Source organism: Aythya ferina (genome assembly GCF_964211825.1).
Source record: "Aythya ferina genome assembly, chromosome: 29".
Lineage (NCBI taxonomy): Eukaryota > Metazoa > Chordata > Aves > Anseriformes > Anatidae > Aythya > Aythya ferina.
Window position 1 is genome coordinate 3146484 of NC_140326.1, and position 16096 is coordinate 3162579.

At 49.5% G+C, this 16096-nt stretch overlaps 3 protein-coding genes across 39 annotated transcripts in view; 1 reads left to right on the forward strand and 2 right to left on the reverse strand.

Annotated features, from left to right (window-relative positions):
- SETDB1 (SET domain bifurcated histone lysine methyltransferase 1) overlaps nucleotides 1-3723 on the reverse strand; it is a gene marked incomplete at its 5' end in the record, with an annotated part of 18026 nt that extends 14303 nt beyond the window's left edge. Inside the window, 6 exons of the mRNA XM_084500530.1 lie at nucleotides 1110-1311; nucleotides 1621-1788; nucleotides 2207-2306; nucleotides 2443-2480; nucleotides 2999-3171; nucleotides 3512-3723. Of these exons, the coding sequence (XP_084356656.1) occupies nucleotides 1110-1311; nucleotides 1621-1788; nucleotides 2207-2306; nucleotides 2443-2480; nucleotides 2999-3171; nucleotides 3512-3723 (893 nt within the window). The remainder of the gene's footprint in view (nucleotides 1-1109; nucleotides 1312-1620; nucleotides 1789-2206; nucleotides 2307-2442; nucleotides 2481-2998; nucleotides 3172-3511) is intronic.
- Nucleotides 3560-6665, reverse strand: CTXND2 (cortexin domain containing 2; the record flags this gene model as incomplete). Its single annotated transcript, XM_084500531.1, has 4 exons — nucleotides 3560-3736; nucleotides 5018-5247; nucleotides 6078-6410; nucleotides 6565-6665. 3 exons carry the CDS (start codon nucleotides 6663-6665, stop codon nucleotides 5031-5033), a joined length of 651 nt encoding a protein of 216 aa, XP_084356657.1. The 3' UTR covers nucleotides 3560-3736; nucleotides 5018-5030.
- The window catches only part of ARNT (aryl hydrocarbon receptor nuclear translocator), a 27040-nt gene continuing 17509 nt past the window's right edge, over nucleotides 6566-16096 (forward strand). For 19 of the 37 annotated variants that reach the window (XM_084500738.1, XM_084500758.1, XM_084500771.1 and 16 more), the window contains exons 1-3: nucleotides 6566-6688; nucleotides 14030-14141; nucleotides 15313-15357. In XM_084500738.1, the coding sequence (XP_084356864.1) occupies nucleotides 6664-6688; nucleotides 14030-14141; nucleotides 15313-15357 (182 nt within the window). In that variant the 5' untranslated portion in view covers nucleotides 6566-6663. Of the gene's footprint in view, nucleotides 6689-7170; nucleotides 7326-11718; nucleotides 11770-11853; nucleotides 11963-14029; nucleotides 14142-15312; nucleotides 15358-16096 lie in introns of those variants that run through there. The other 18 variants (XM_084500743.1, XM_084500752.1, XM_084500757.1 and 15 more) reach the window with 6 other exon arrangements.

The following is a 16096-nucleotide window of genomic DNA, read 5'->3' on the forward strand; positions in this document are numbered from 1 at the left end:
AAATGATCATTTCTGCCAGAAGCTCATGAGCTTCCCAGTACTGCCACTCCCACTGTTTCCAGACAGCCCAGAGCTATGCCTGTGCTCCCAAAGACAACAAAAAGAGAAGCTGCCCAAAGGCTTCCCAGCAGCATAGCACAGCCAGGCCCTCTTCCCTCAACTCCAGACTCCCTCTGTGCCTCAGCCACAGGGAGGGAAAAGAGGGTTTAATGGCTCTTAATTTCTGCAAGCAAAGATATTTTTGGAGTCTCTGGGACAGAGCAGCACATGAGGCTGCACGCCATGACTCAAAGAGCACCACAGGGAAAGAGCTGGGGGACACTGCCAGGGCTCCACCTGCAGACAGGAGATGAGCATGGAAGAGGTCTCAGTGCCTACAGGGGACCGGGAGCTCCCAGGGTTATGCCCACAAGGCTGACAGGGCACCAACTCAGTACTGCGTGCCTCCAGACAACAGTGTCAGAATACAGAGCCTGGTCAAGGCTGCATTACAAGAGATCAGTATTACAGCTAGTCTAGCCAGGAGGAGTAAATTTGCAGTATGACTAATAAATGCAATTCATTTTCAGTTATTAAACACTTATCAGATAGGACTTTACACAATTAGGCATTTATGGCAGAGCCACATTTGAACCAGGCAGGGTGATTATACCCTTTATGAATCTTCTTAGAAAGACCACAAGCCAAAACCACATCGAAGAAGCCCTGCCCTTTATTTATATGCAGCTGAAGAGACTGCTTTAAACATGCTGTTTCTTCTCCTCAAGTGTTTTGGCAGCATTGCTGGCAACAAACACTTCTAGGACTCATATTTGCTAACGCCATATTATATGCCTCGAGCAGTGCAGAGTTACCTTTGTGTGATAATTTGAATGAACTACCAAATATAATTTCTGACTCAGGGACACAAGTGATAGAAGAGGAACTCCACCCAAAGCTTATAGATAAGAAAAGCAGAAGAAAAAACATTGAGAACTAAGTCCCTGGAAAGGCCAGAAAAGAACATAGCTTCTACAACAGAAAATTCCCTTCTAATTAGAAAAAAAAGGGGGGGGGAGGGGGGAAGAGGAAAAAAGAGAGGGTGCAGGACTGTGGAGGAGAATTAATACCTGTCTTTATTCTTCATGTTTGGGGTTTCAGCCACAATGCCAGCGTACAGCCACACCTGATTCCCATCTTTGTATTTTGCCACAACCCTGCTCCCAACATAGTGTTTCTCCGGGGAGGGATGATAGTCATAAGCAATATGATTGCCAGAAAGCAAACTCTTCCCTTTGTTGTCAAATTTTACTTTGTACTTCTTACCAGCACCTGAAAGACATTTCAACAGGGCAAGCTCAATAGAAGCTATGTGATTTCACACATGAAGTCTAGTACCATACACCACTCTGACCACACTCAGAACGTTTTTGAAAGCCTCTCACAAATGAATTTGGATGGCGGAAGGTCATTATGGTGACGTGTCACCTTCACATTGTATTAGTGTCCAGTGCTTTTCACTGGATCTTCTTTCAAGTGACATTAGGTGCTCTGACACATAGGGAACTGCTCAAAGTAATTAGCAAACCAAAGCTTAGTGAAAGCCAGAAGCACCAAGACATCAGCAAGCACAGGACATACCGACAGGCTGGATGGCAATCAGAGTTCCTTTGTGCCATGTTTTGGTTCTCTTCTTGCCCAGGATCCTCATGCCAATGTTCAGATCACCATCATTGCTGAGATCACTCCCGGCTGCAGCAGGTCCAACAGACTGGAGAGGGGCAGGAGTTTGCTGAGGGGTCTGCACATCTACCCAAAGAACAATCAGAAGTAAGCCAGAAACTGCCCAAGGACTCCTTGTCTTACACATGCAATGGAAGAGTGTCTGTGAGACCTGAGACAGGAAGCACCCCTGTTTCTAGTAATTTTAAGTGCCTCTGGATGGAGTAATCAACAAGTGAGGGTTAAGTAGCACTAAAAAGCTCTTGTGTTACGGGAACACTATCATTTGTATTTGGGTTGGAAAGGGCATAAAGAAACAAAACAGAAATTTGCAATCAGAATATCCTAATTGGCCTTTCCATCGGGGAAACAGAAAAGAAAGAAATTGTACTTTCCTTTTTCAGAAAGAAAACAAACAGGCCCAAGATTCAGACAGGCCCAAGGGTAGGGCACATGCAGGTGTCAGCCAGTATCTGTCAGCTCCAGGAAGCTCTCACACACTGACCTTTTAGTGCATCCTGGGCATTTGTTTTCTTGTTCACAGCATCCATAAATTTCTGAACATCCTGCGCAGATTTCCTCATTGCAGCCATGGCTTCACGCAGCTGAAGAGAGGGAAAGATAAAGAGAATAAGAAAAAGCATGCAACTTTTCTTTCCCCACCAAATACAACGATGTCCTAAGTGCTCCAGCAAAACTTAACTACAGAAGTACACCATAGTCAAGTCTTTGCCAACTCACCAGAGTCTGATCCTTTACAATTTTGGGATTAGTATCACCTGTGTTTAGAGAGAAAAGAAGTAGTTTAAAACACCTTGGGGATAAAGAATCCATCCTACAAAGTCACTGAAAGAAAAGGGAACAGAGAAAGGCAACCATTCAAAAGCTGCCTCTGTCCTTGGCAGGAGATCCACTCAAGTAAGACACTTACTAAGTCATCAAGTGAGCCTTTCTAGATGCATGACATGCTGCACTTGCACCTTCTCCACAGCAGAGGCAGCATTTGATGGGGACAATAACCAGGTAAGTGGAAAAAAGGAAGGTCCCAGCTTGGCACCTGAACAAATCCAAACTCCAGGAACCATGGAACAGTTACAGGGGCCTTGGCAGACCATGCAAGTGGTAACGTTCTTCACACAAACTAAAGGCATTTACCATTCCACCTTCTGCTTCAGGACCACTGTGGTTTATGGCCAGCTTTATGGCACCATTATTCCTCTCATTCCCCCCCTGCTCCAAGACATGCTCATATCTCCACCCCTTCCTTATCACCAAGTGGCACAATGAGATACTGAACTGTTCTTCCAGCCCAAATCGATACTCATGACATCATCATCATCCTCATCGGGGATCTCAATCACTTCTGTAGGTTTGGCAGCCAAGTCCTCGTCCTCAGAACTGCTCTCGCGATACTGGAGGCCTAGCTTGGAGTATAGATCCTTTACCAGTATCTCACATTTATCAATGGCTCTGGGGGAAAAAAGAGATACAGCAAAAGATTATGTGAATCCAACTGTACGTCTCACAGTATTACAGAAAAACCACTGGGGAGCTCCTAATTAAACACAACTGTCATGAGGTGAGGTAAGAATATTCACTTGAAGGATCCAAAGCCACAGGGGAATAATTTTAATTACCCCTCAATAACCACATACAAATGAATCAATGCAGAACCACGGTGTCAGTCTACACGGAAGGGAAATGGGCAGCACTCAAAACATGGGACTCTGCCACCTGATCTGCCCCCTCCTCTACTCTCTGAGGCTGCACTCAGACACAATTCCAGGGCTACAATTCCAAGCACACCCACCTTGAAGCATCATCAAAGAGCCGGTCAACGTGAGCCACCTCTTCTTCCTTCTGCTTCACACACTTCTCCAGCTCCTCCAGCTGCTGCTTCCTCTGCTTTATGCATTCAAACTTCTCCAGCTCCTCATCGATGATGTCCTGGAGCTCCTCCATGGAGATCCCCAGCTCCTCCATCACTTCTTGCTGCAGCTCTTTGATCTCCTTCGAATCCATTTGTGCTGCACGCCTGAAACCACAGAGAGGTGAGAAACGCCCGGCGAGACCCTCTGGCTGCAGCACGCCCTCCCCGAGGCACAGCCCGGGCAACAGCACAAGCTCCGTCTTTTGGAAGCCAGCGGCCCGGACCGTTGTAACTCCCAGCCCCGGGATGCTCCGAGCCGCAACCCCTCCCCCCGGCCCCCCAAACGCCGCTGGGAGCGCGGAGGAGCGGGCGGCGGGACGGCGCTGGGGAACGGGGGCCGCAGGGGGCTGCCTGGGGCGCCCCGGCCCGGGGCCTCTGCAGGGCCCTGCAGCCCCAGGCCCGCCCCCCACGTAGGGAACTCGTCGCCCCCTCCCCTCGCCTCGCCCCACGGCTCCCCGTTCCCCTCGCCCCACGGCTCCCCGTTCCCCTCGCCCCGGCTCGGCCGCCCCCGGCCCCCTCCCGGCCCCCTCCGCCGCCCCCGGGCCCGCCCCCGGTTACCGAGGAGGAGGCTGAGAAACGGGGGGGGGAAGGGGAAGGGGCGCTGCGCCCGACCGGAAGCAGCAGGACGTCACTTCCGGTACCGGCAGCCCGAGGAGCTCAGCGATCCCTCTCCGGCCGGCGCGGCGGGGGAGCCGCGGCACTGCGCACGCGCCAAGCCCCGAGGGCAGGGGCGAGCCAACGCGCATGTGCGAAAGGAGGGACGGGGGGGCGTTAAAGGGGCCGCGGCCCGGGAAATGCACGGGGCTGCCACCTAGGGGGTGGCGGGGGTAGGGCCCCGGGGGGGGGGCCCCCGGGGGCGATGAGGGCCCTGGGAGCCCCGGAGCACGCAGCGGGGAGGGGGGGGGGTTATGGGGCCTGGCACCAGGGGACGCGGGGCCCCGCATGTAATAAATATTGTATAATAAGTTTGTTAATCAAACCGGTGGGAAAGCTTGTGGGGGCTGTGACAACCCTGCATAGCTGGAGAGTTTCCAGCTGCCCATCCTGATCAGAACATGGAGAGTGCTTGCTCAGCCAGATCACAACCCGCAACGCGGAGGAAGACTACGGCCTTCATCCTCACGACCACCAGGAGGTCTGAGACGACCCCCTAGCAACAGTACACGCAACCGCAGGACATACCAGGATATGTCACGTACACCCTGAACAACCAGGCTATAAAAGGGGGACGCTGGCGGGGATGAGGTGCGCGCCGTTGGTGGAGCAGAGACTCCCCGGCCGCCCAGCGCTGTTGTGCCTGCTTGAATGCTTGCTTAATAAATTTGGATCTGATAAAGATTATTCTGAGAGTGGTTTGGTTCCTACCACTTATTACACTGCGCACACCTGCAGGGTTCATCTACTCCTCTTCCCAGGTGGAGGCTGAGAAGGCGCTGTAGGGGTCCATGACGAGCTTGGCGCACCGCATCGCCACGGCCAGCAGGAAGAGGCAGATGAGCACCACAAAGGCCATGGTGAAGCCCTTGTCCACGTCAACAGCTGGCAGCGGCACAGTGTTCTCCATGCGGGTGGCCCTCAGGTGCTTGGCCCCGAGTTCCAGGCTGCCAGGGGCATCTCTGCAGGACAGAGGCAGGTGAGGTTCATGGAGGGTGAGTGAGATGCAGTGCAGAGGAGGTGCGAGGGCCCTCCTCATTTCACAGGAAAATGCAGGTTAAAATATCTCATTACTTTCATTACGCTTTTTTTTTTTTCACAGCTGCATTGCCCAAGCATCTGGACTGTGCAATCCCAGCAGTATTAGGTGCAACAGGGACACTGGGACTTGGCAGACCCTTCAAAGAAAGGACGGTGGCTTGGGTTAGAAGTGGGCCATGAGTTTGTGTGAGCTGGGAAAAAACACCAGTAAGAAAACAGGGGTGGTAACATTCCGATTGCTTAAGAGACCTTTGTAGCAGCAGACGGATAGATTTATACAAGGTTGGAGAGAAGTGGAGGCTTGTTCAGACTAGTGCCAGGAAAGCCACACGGACTGAGCTGAGTGTATACAGGTCTATCTATATACATTTATCTATCTTTATGTATTTATAAAGCTAATGTGTGCTCCAGGAACAAGTGAGCACAGCCTGGACTATACCAAGGATGGCACGTGATGCAAGAGGATCTGCCAAGTCCCGCAGTGCCCAGAGATTGTTGGAAGTCCCCAGGTCTGAGTCTAGTCCCACGTGTGCTGTTTGGGGCCGTTCCTTCCCTCTCCACGGACGGATGGACAGATGGGCTGGTTGCTGTGCCCCGCTGTCCTAGTGCTGTTCCTGGCTGCGGCTGCCTTCTGTCCGCAGGGCTTCACGAATCCTGCAGGAATGCAGCGCCATCGCCTTCCAGGCACTCCCAATGACGGGACCCTGCGGATTCAGTTCTAACCCCCTCGAGCTGAAAGCATTCCCAGTACCTGCTCTGCCTCGCGGTTGAGGACTTGTGGGTCTGACAGGGGCACGGCACGAGCTGGGGAGCGTCGAGGAGGACAAAGGCGTCCCCAGGAGACGAGCGCTGGGTCCCCGGGCTCCCTCCTGGGAGGGAATCTGGGGATGGAACTTGGCTGCCTTCAAACAAACGGCGACAGCTTGCTGGAACAGCAACGCCTCGGGCTTCCAACCGAGCCGCCCAGGTGGGGCTCCGGGCAAAGCCTCGGCCCTGCCGCGGGTGCCCCCTGCGTGGGCGCGGGGCCGGGGCCGGGGCCGGGGCCGGAGGGGCGGTGGCACGGGCCCGGCCCCCTCCCGGGTTCCTGCCCTCCGACAGAAACCCCCCCGTGACGTCACCGCCCCCGGCCTTTAGCTGGCCACGCCCCCCGGCCGGGCTCACCCGTTGGGCCGTTGGGTCTCGCTCGCCCCGCCCTTGCGGCGGCTGGGCCAATAGAAGCGCCGCGCCGCGCGGCTGGCCCCATCCCCCGAGGCGGGCGGGTTCGGCTGCGTCGGCGGCTCGCGGGGTTTTCCTGCGCCGCCATCTTGGTGGGGGGCGGCTGCCGGCCCGCGGGAGCCATGGCCGCCACCGCCGCCAACCCGGGTGAGCCGCGGAGCCGAGCCGGGGCCGAGGGACCCCGGGCTGGGCCGCAGGGGGCTGCCTGGGGGCCGGCGGCGCCGTTAGCCGAGTCGGGGGTGGGCTCAGGGAGGCTGTAGGCGGGGAGGGCCCCGCCGGGGCTGGGGGAGGCCCTGAGGGGGGGGCGGCCTGGAGGCTGGGAGGAGATGGGAGGAGGGGGCCGAGGGCTCCGGCTCGGGGCCGGCGGGGGCGACGCGAGGCCGGGAACCCAGCCGCTGCCCCTCGGCTGAGGTGCCGGGGTGCGGGGGGGGGTGTCCCTGCCGTGTGCAGGAGGGCAGCCCCCCCCCCCCCGCTGGGCCCTGCAGGCGTCTGGGGGCTTCGGTACTGGGCTCTGGCTGCTGTCCTTCCCCTGGTGGTTGGGAGCGAGTCCGATACTCGCTGTCCTGAGCGGCTTATGTTGGTGTTAGAGCCTTTCTTGCTGCGTGCTGCCTGAAGTTTCTTTTATTAATTAGCAGCGGGCAAAAGTTGATGTGTTGTTTTGAGGAGTCTTCTTATAAACCTCTCCGTTTCTTTAAACAACTGAGCTGAATAGCTGGTGTGTAACCAAGGATGCGAGCACCTGCTGGCAAAAAGCAGGATATTCTTTCAACTTTTGCTCTCTCAGGTTAGTAACCAAGGGGTAGCCCCATCTTTGGAGGAAGCTTGGAGTTGGTGATACCTGAAGCTTAATTGGGGGAAAAAAAAAAAAAAAAAAAAAAACACAATCCTTCAGGCTTTCTTAAGATTTCTGGCTAAACTGATCTGAAATCAGCACTTACCTGGAATAACCTGATGTCTGTGAAGTTTGCTGCGAGTTTACAACGTGGTGACTGACATCAGAATTTGAGCTTTGATGTCTTTTTTTTGTTGTTGGTTTGTGGTTTCCAACTATTCTTGCTTGTGGCTTGAGGCTGAGTAGGTCTTGGGCCATGTGACTTGTTCAGGTTTATCGAGGACTGTTCAATGCAACTTGTAAAGGTTGATTTTTTTTCATCCTAACTTAGTTTAGGAAGCTTCTGTGGCTTTAAATATTGAGAAAACATGTAGGGTCATTTGTCTGTGGTGATTTTGAGGCAAAGGTGCAGAAATGGTGTCTGGAAGTGTGTGGTTGTTGTGTCACATAATGAGCTGCAATTCTTCAGCAATCAGAAGGTAGAAATCATATTAGAAGAATCAAACGTTCCTGAATCCTGCTTAGCAAAAACATATCTGAAATGGAAACTGTCAAACTTGTCTTCTAGTTCTGTGGTAAAACGTGCTTTTGGTTCACAACAGCGTCCCATTGAAACAGTGAGATCATTCCAAGTAGTAAAATCTTAGTCATATGCATTGGTGGTGGTGTGGAGTTGATCAGGAAGCTCATTTCTCTTGCCAGTGTAGTGCTGATCGAGGTTCTGCAGTTTGGCAGACAAAGGATATGTAGCTAAATTTAAAGCCAGAAAAAAAAAAAAAAGCTGTTGCCTGGGGTAAGAATGGAAAATGTAAGCTATGGGCCAACTGTGTAAGAATTCAGTGAATGAAGAAAGGAAGATACTCATTGCTCTAAACTGTTCCTGTATTATGAAGTGTTTACAGAACTGTAGTCTTCAGAGTTGCATGACATCTTGGATAATGGAAACATTTTAAACAAATTCACAAGGAAAAGAGAGGGAACTTTCAACATTTGTGTTTAATATTTGTAACTATCAGTAAACAGACTGACCAATACTAACTCTGTCCTTCTAAACAGAGAAGCCATTAAAATACTTAGTCTGCGTAAGCATTATATACGTGGAGATTATTAGTTTGGGAAATTACTCGTGAAAAGTATTCTTTAGAATACTTTCCTTGATCTTGAAAAGTAGGCTGCAGAGCTTCAGTGAATGCTGCATAGTGCCTGAAAATACACGAAATGTCCTCACAGCTTGGGCAGGCCATGGTGAAAGATGAATAAGTTAGAATTCCTTCTAAGTGTTCAACGTGTGGTTTGTGTTCGGTGTGGTGCCATCCTGGGTCTTCTGTCCTTCCTCTAACTGCTACATGGGCAAAGCAGGTCACTTCAGAAACCTGTGAGGTGGATAAATACCTCTGCATTTTCAGGTAAAGCAAATTGAGAAATAAATCTGCCAAACCTTTCTACTCATCTTCTCAAGGGTGTGGTGAGTCACCACACAGACCGTTCATCTTATTTAACTGAGAAAGACTTAAGTTGTGAAGAGTGTTATTCAGTTGTGCCTATTTAAACAAGCTTTAAGTTAAAATTTCCTGGCTAGGAGTGAAAAGAGAATAGCATTCACTACCGAGGAGGGAGTATGAGAGAGGGTGGGGTGGGGGTCAAAAGAGGTTTGTTTTACTTGAATTAACTCGGAGACCTTAATATTAACTTGGATTATTAGAGCACTGCTGACTGGATAAATATGTGGTTTATCAGCTTCATTTCAAACATTTTGCTCTTCTCAATGTATGCTTCTGAGCACTTGAAGGTGGAAGATGCGTTTGTTTTCTGCGTTGATTTCTACAATGCTTCCTGGGGGGGTGTTCCCATGAGGTGAAAGCACTGAGCTGGCATAGTTGTCCTCAGGTGACAAAGCGGATCCTTTACTTCACGTGCAGTAAGCAAATTCCCACATGGCATTGCATGGGAATTTCAAACACCTGAAAAAAACTCAACCGAGTGAAAAAATAAGTCTTAACAAACCAGAGATGCAGAGATTAAGACACGTCAATACAAAGCCATGCGTGGTGTTCAGGCTGAAGCCTCACAGTTGTGAGCGAAATGCAAGCGCTCGTTACTTACCGTACGCTGTGTGAGCAGCTATTAACTGCTCACAGACCTGCTCTGAAGTTCCTTGGCTTTTGGGGGAGCTAATGAATGATTACATTTGAACTGATCTTGTGAAGCAAAAAATTGCTGATGGCTACCAGGCTTGGGAAGCAACCAGATGCTGCTCAGGTTAGGAACTGCAGTAGCAGCTGCCTTTTTTTGCTGTGCCTTGTGCAGTGCCTGGTTGTAGCAGGCAGTGGTACAATAACAATGCATTTCAGAGCTACAACAGGCCTGTCTCGTAAATCACAGTTCTGAATATTTTTGTGACTTTTTTTTGAAGTTTTTCCACTGTTGAGATGCCAGTAGTTGCAATAGAGCCTTTCCCAGGGGAGCTAGGGTGGAAGTCTGGCTCTCGAGATTACATTCCCTTAGCTGTTCTCCAGCCTACTCTGTTCTGGGTCGTAATTGTTGGCTGAATTGTGGTTGTGTTTGCACATTTGTATTCAGTTACAAATAAGGATCCGTAATTTCTCTGGTGCCTCTGCTTATCTCTTCTGGCCTTAATTAGATGTAGCATGTGCTAAAGGCAAGCAGGGATTGATTCTGGAAAGGCTTGGAACAGATACCTAACAGGAATATTGCTTGTTGCAGTAGTGGCTGTGTAAAACACACCCTGTTCCCAGAAGGACTGCCGGGGACTCCTGGTGACACATTGGATTTTTGAAGAAACCACTTTCAAAACTGGATGCTTGTCGTGTTGCTTGCTCTCAACATTTATTGTTTCAAAGGATTGTATCCTTTGCCTTTTTTTTATTTATTTTTATTTGTTATTCCAGAGAATCGGAAAGATGCTGTTCTTACCTCTTTGAGTACTGGTGTATTGAGTCAGAGCTAAGCACCTTGGAACCTGTGACCTGCTGATCACGTTGGGTTGGCAGCTTTCTCAGGGACTGTAGTTTTAAATGAAATCAGCCTTTACAGATTATGACAACCCAGCTTTTCTCCTGAGGATCGTTTGACTGCTCACTGGGACTTCTGCTCTGCTTGCTCCTGCCTAGATGTGGCTTGCCTTTTATGTTCGAACCCAGGGACTCTCTTGTGCAGCTGGAGAGGGATTGCTGTTCAGCGCCTCTGTTTCTCAGGATAGGCATCTGGGCCGCTGATCTTCCCACATGTGGCCACTTCATCCCCCCTCAGCACACCCCTCGTTGCCATGTACAAAGCTTTTGGAGCTTGTGTTAATAGTTAGAGCACATCTGTGTTCCACCGGTTCTGTTCTGATCCCCACGTAAAATTGTTGCACGACCTGTGTTTGGACTGGGGAGAAATTGGGAGGGTGGGGGAGGAGTTAGGACTTGAGCTTAACGTTTGCTTAATGCTTTGAAAGGAGGCTTTGCGTTCGTGTGAGTGCCTAACTTAGAAATACTGAAGGATGAAAAAGCTAGAATGGCCTGTCATCCCATCAGCCTGCCCCATGAGCTCCTTTTCTGGGGTGAGGAAGTGGTGGGTCATGTGAAGGAGCACAGAACCATTTTGATGCTCTTTTAGCGTGCAGAGCAACATATTATCAGTTCACATTATCAAATGTCAAGATATTTTATGTTCTTTCATTTGTGAAAGGGCACGTTGTACCCCGAGAGGCAGATGTTTCTGCATAGGAAGCTGAAGCGTGAGGTGAAGGGATTTAATGTGAGATGCTAGTCCATGCAGCAGGTTCCATGGAAGTGCAAAGACTCAGGTGAGGCCTTTAAAAACACAGATGCCTTCCCCCAACTCTAGTTAGAAGTTGATTTGCAGAGGAACTGTACAGTGTCGCTTCCTTCCACTGCCCTAAGCCGGAAATTCCTCTCTTCTTAATAATAATAATAAAAATATCTGCAGTGCTCCAGAAACTTTATTTCTGTTCAAATCACGGTATTTGCATACGTATGTTGAAAAGCCACAGACTCCTTGGAAGGCTGTCTATGAAAAGGGAATAAAGTATCTGACCTGGTTTGCTTGCACTCGGGGCTGTGTTCCACTAAATGAAGACCTTTGATATCAGCACTCTCTACACCTCAGGGTTTCCCCTGGGAATAAGGGAAGCAGCACAGAAGACAGCCATCAGTGGCAGCGCCCAAGCAACCCCAAGTCAAATGGGGAGAGTGTAAGGAGATGGGAACCTCTCTGGGCCCAGCTTGGAGGGTGGGTGTAAGGAAGGCCAGCCTCCAGTTATTTCAAGTGCATCACATCAGCTGGCTTGAGCTTATCGTGCAGAGACTGATTTCCTGGCAGAGAACCTTCACAGAGCTGTTCGTATTTTGTTGCTGCAGCTAGTGCTGAGGTTGGGTTTGTGTGCTCGTGCTTTTTGGGTCTGTCTGTTGGCCCCCTGGACTGCCAAGTGCTGAGCTGTATATTTGTTCTGTAGTTTAGTCACCCTTAGGAAGTTATAAGGACTGGCAAGGAAGAAACTTTCTCTGCAATGCCGGTTGCTTAGAAGGATGCAGATCAGTACAAGTGATCCTGCATCTCTCTGTGTAAGTACTGCTTAGATTAAATTGCTGTCAGATTGAAAGACAACTTCAGTAACAGTATAAAAAAAAACAAAAAAAAAAAACTTGTTAAAGCCTGATCTGTCTGCTGAAAATAGTTGTTTTTTTTCTTTCCTGGGGAAGGTGGGTTGTGGGTGCAGAAGGCTGTGGTTTGTTTGATGTGAGCTGTAAAAATGAGCATTGCTGCACAGTTGCACTCTACACTATCTGTAGTTCTCCTTCCCTTGTCTAGGAATATTCTAGTGGCCTGGGCTCAGCTGAGATTTGACCTCACCAGAGCTTCAGGCTCGATTTGTTGCCATATTTGTTAAACCCTACTTTGTTTGCTTATTCCTCCAGTTCTGGCGGCAGTTGATGTGTGAGCTCTCAGTGTCAGTGTACTGCTTTGCTGTGGTCTGGGAACCTTAGCAATAGGCTTTTAGGGATGTGTTTCTGTCCCCTCCACTTTGATAAAGCAGAATTGTTTTTTCTGCCTTCAAGGCACTCCGCACAGCGCAGTTTGCAAAGATTGTGGGGGAGATGCTCTGGCTGAAGTGAGTATTTTGGTTGCAGTCTAGCAGTTGGTTAGCAGCAAACTGTGAAGAACCACAGCTGTTCGAACGATAGAGTGGGCTTATTTCAGAAATGTGAACAAATGCCTTTTAACCTTTTTGAAAAGCTCTGGATCTGCTGCAGATCAAATTGTGTTAATGTAGAAGAATGTTTAACACGGCTCTTGTGGTAATATCCTATGATGAGATCTCAGTTGAAAGCGTGCTGAGCCAGCTATAACACTACAGAGCTGCTTTCTGTGTGCTCCTGAATTCTAAATTGGGAGTAAGGGGAAAAAAATCCTACCTGAGAGTCAGAAGTTGGGCTCTGTGCTCTCAAACTCTGCTTTCTAATGTCAGGTCTTGGCTTGCGAGGAACTGAGAAAGTCTGAGTTGGCTTTGGTGAGAGCTGGGAGCTGCTGGCTGAGCGCACGGGGAGGAACGGGCGGCATCTGTCTGTTGGGTCTGGGCACGGGCTCGAGCCAGCCTGCCCACGCTGCCGCAGGGGGGTTCAGTGTGTACTGGCATGGAGAGCCGGGGCTTCTGGCTTTCGTTGTGGGGAAAGAGTGTAATATGTAATCTTGGACCTGCAGTCTGGCTTGTGAGGAGGGCAGCACATTCAGCTTCTCCCTGACACACTCCTTTCTTTCCCGTACACTGGAAGGGGGGTATTTTTATCTCTTCAGGCATCCTTTTCCGCAGATCTTGTGTCTGTGTGGAACCTCTCTAATCCATTATGCTGTGGCATTAGCGGTGTATCTCAGGATTCATCAGTTCAGTGCTTTTTGCAGGTGTTACCTGCCTGTTTCATCTCTTTCAGAATTCATTAAGTTTCTTGCTGCTTGCACAACTGTTCTGTCCGTAAAACACAAGGCTTCTAGCTCCAAGCGAGCCTGCTTGTGTACCTAACAGGGGCAGTGTTGGTGGCGTCGTTTTGGGGAAGAATGACTGTTCTGCTCTGGGTGTGTGGTCAGTCGTGGAGAAGCACAGTCAGCCTAGCGATCTCACCCCTTCTGCCTGCGGGTCTGTACTGCTGAACAAGAGGAATGTGCATCTGAAAGACATCTTGGCGAGGTGCCTCACGAGCACCTTGGTTAGCTTTTTGTCTCTTAGGCTGGAAAATGTACCCTCTGAAGGAGGTGGTAGGAAAGTCGTTCAGGCGAACCCGTGACTCTTCTCCTCCCCTTCTGCATGCTTATGCAGCTAGCATATGAGAGTTGTTTTAGCCCCCACCCATGATCGCATCAGACTCCTCCCCTGTCTAAAAAGGAGACCACATCTTTTAGTTTAATGAGCTAAGCCTTTGAGCTTATGGAAACAGCGTGTAGTCAGAGCTTGAAATGGACCCTGAGCGCGGGCTGTGGAGCAGCAGTAGATAAAAGGACTAGAAGCATGCTGCTCAAAATCTCTACTTCAGACACTGAAACGCTCTCAATGAGAGCTCTGTGTTGAGACTACTCTGTCTGAGCTAGAGGGGGATTTGATGTAACACTCTTACGGTGTTTCTGCCCCTCCTGTTTAGAAATGGCATCAGATGTTTCCTCGCTGAATGCAGCTGTCAGCTCTGGGAACCCTGGGCCGGGTGCACAAGCTGGAGGAGCCATCGTTCAGAGAGCCAACAAGAGGCGTCCTGGGTGAGTGTGTACTCCATGGTTGGCTTTTTTAATTCTTTGCTGGATGTGTGTGAAGTGGTCTTTGGGGAAATGTTGCTCTCCTGAAGAGCGGTTGGACTTGTGATGAGGGAACTTGTCTATTTTTAAGCAGAGTGGCCAGACTCCTTCAGTTGTGCTGTATGAAGTCCTTTTCCTGTGGAGTGGCATGCTTTGTGCCATCGTATCCTATAAAACCAGAATTCTGTGTTGCATACAAAAACAGAGGGTTAAAAAGCTGAGTTAAAACTCAGAGGATAATGGGGGTTATTTGCCAAGGATTGAGACGGGAGTCATAGAAGCAGTGAAAGAAGCTGCAGTGTGCTTGTGGTAGGCTTTTTGTTTGCTAAAAATGCCTTTGCAAATTAAAAGGATATTGAGTGGCTTATTTTAAATTCCTGGCCCAAAAAACATCCTCTTAACTTCCAAGCTAATTAAAATCTGTGTTCTCTCCATCACTCGCTCTTTCCTTTACCTCCATTTGCTGAGTGATGCTCTCACTCCCCTGCAGCTCCTCCCATGCTATCTGCTGCTTGTTCCTTGCAATTCGTTTACAAACATGCATACTGCTATGCTGTCTCTCCGGACCAATGTTCCATCCTGAAAGGAAGTGTAGTGAAAAGCTTTTCCTCTGCCATCCCACATACACTTGTAACAGGGACAAAACATGCTTCCAACAGCACTGTGACATTGTCCATTGTCGAACTAAGGATGACCATGCAGGTCACCAGACTGAACTGTAACTCTTGAAATGCTGGGCCCTTCTCTTTTTTTTCCTCTTAATGCAACTGGTCCAAACTTTTGAGTTGTAAATGCTCTATTTGTGGGTTGTTGATCAGTCACTTGAGCAACAAGAAGCAGTTGCGGCAGCCTATTGTGCTTCAGATTGCTGCTGTGAGATCCAGAGCATTTGGAGTAGGAGTTTATGATGCAATGGGTGCTCAGTGGTCTGTCTTTTGAACTGTTTCCTTGCTCTGTTTCTGTTAAACACATAAAAGAAGCCCCCTTCTAAACCTTGTGGATTGTTTCATGTTCGTATTTGGGATTACTTAAATCTTCCTTTCAGGAATCATCTGCATCCCTGCAAGGACAGAAGAAAAAACATCATGTGAAGGAGAAACTGCTTGGTTAATCTCTTCTTGCTTATGTTTTTCAGGCTTGATTTTGATGATGATGGAGAAGGGAACAGTAAATTCCTCAGGTGAGAGAGAACATCACATCCAGAAGTTTCTGTTGTGTGATCTAAGTGTCTCTGCATTCCCCTCAGAGTAGGAGCTTGCTGTTTCTGTGGCTTTTCCTGTCCAGCAGTGCAGAGTTGAAAGCAACGGCTGTGAAGGAGAGGAGGCAGCGATCCACTTCCTTAAGCTCTTCCCTTTCTCTTAGTAAGCAGTATTTCTCCATCTCTGCAGCTGATGCCAAATAAAAGCTGCTATGCATATGGGGGTCTGTGAGTCTGGAGAAGGGACTGTGGTTGGGAGGAGATCCTGTTACTGCCTGGGATACAGTCTCTACCTCAAAACACCCAGGGCCAGCCCCACAATGTGGTGAGGTCAGCTGCAGAGGTGAGCCTTCTGAGCTCTGGGCTCACAGCAAGGCTGGAAGCAGTGTTGCGGAACTCAGTGATGATGTTAGCGTTCAGTACCAGCACTGCAGAAGATTAAATATTTTCTGTGAATGCTCTCAGCAATCTGCTGTTTGTTTCAGCACAGCACTATAGGAGTACTGCTGCTGGCCCAAGCCCCTGTTTATTGTAGAGAAGAATCTTCTGCCAAATAGCTTGTCAGCACAACAGTGAGATGCTGAGCTTTTGTTAGGGCCTTAGATATGTATCACTTAATTCTCATCTGTTGTAAGGATGCTCCAACTACAGAGACCTCCTTGTTCCTGAGGAGTTGGCAAGCCTGCAAGTATCTCCCCTCACGACCCATATGGAATGCAGA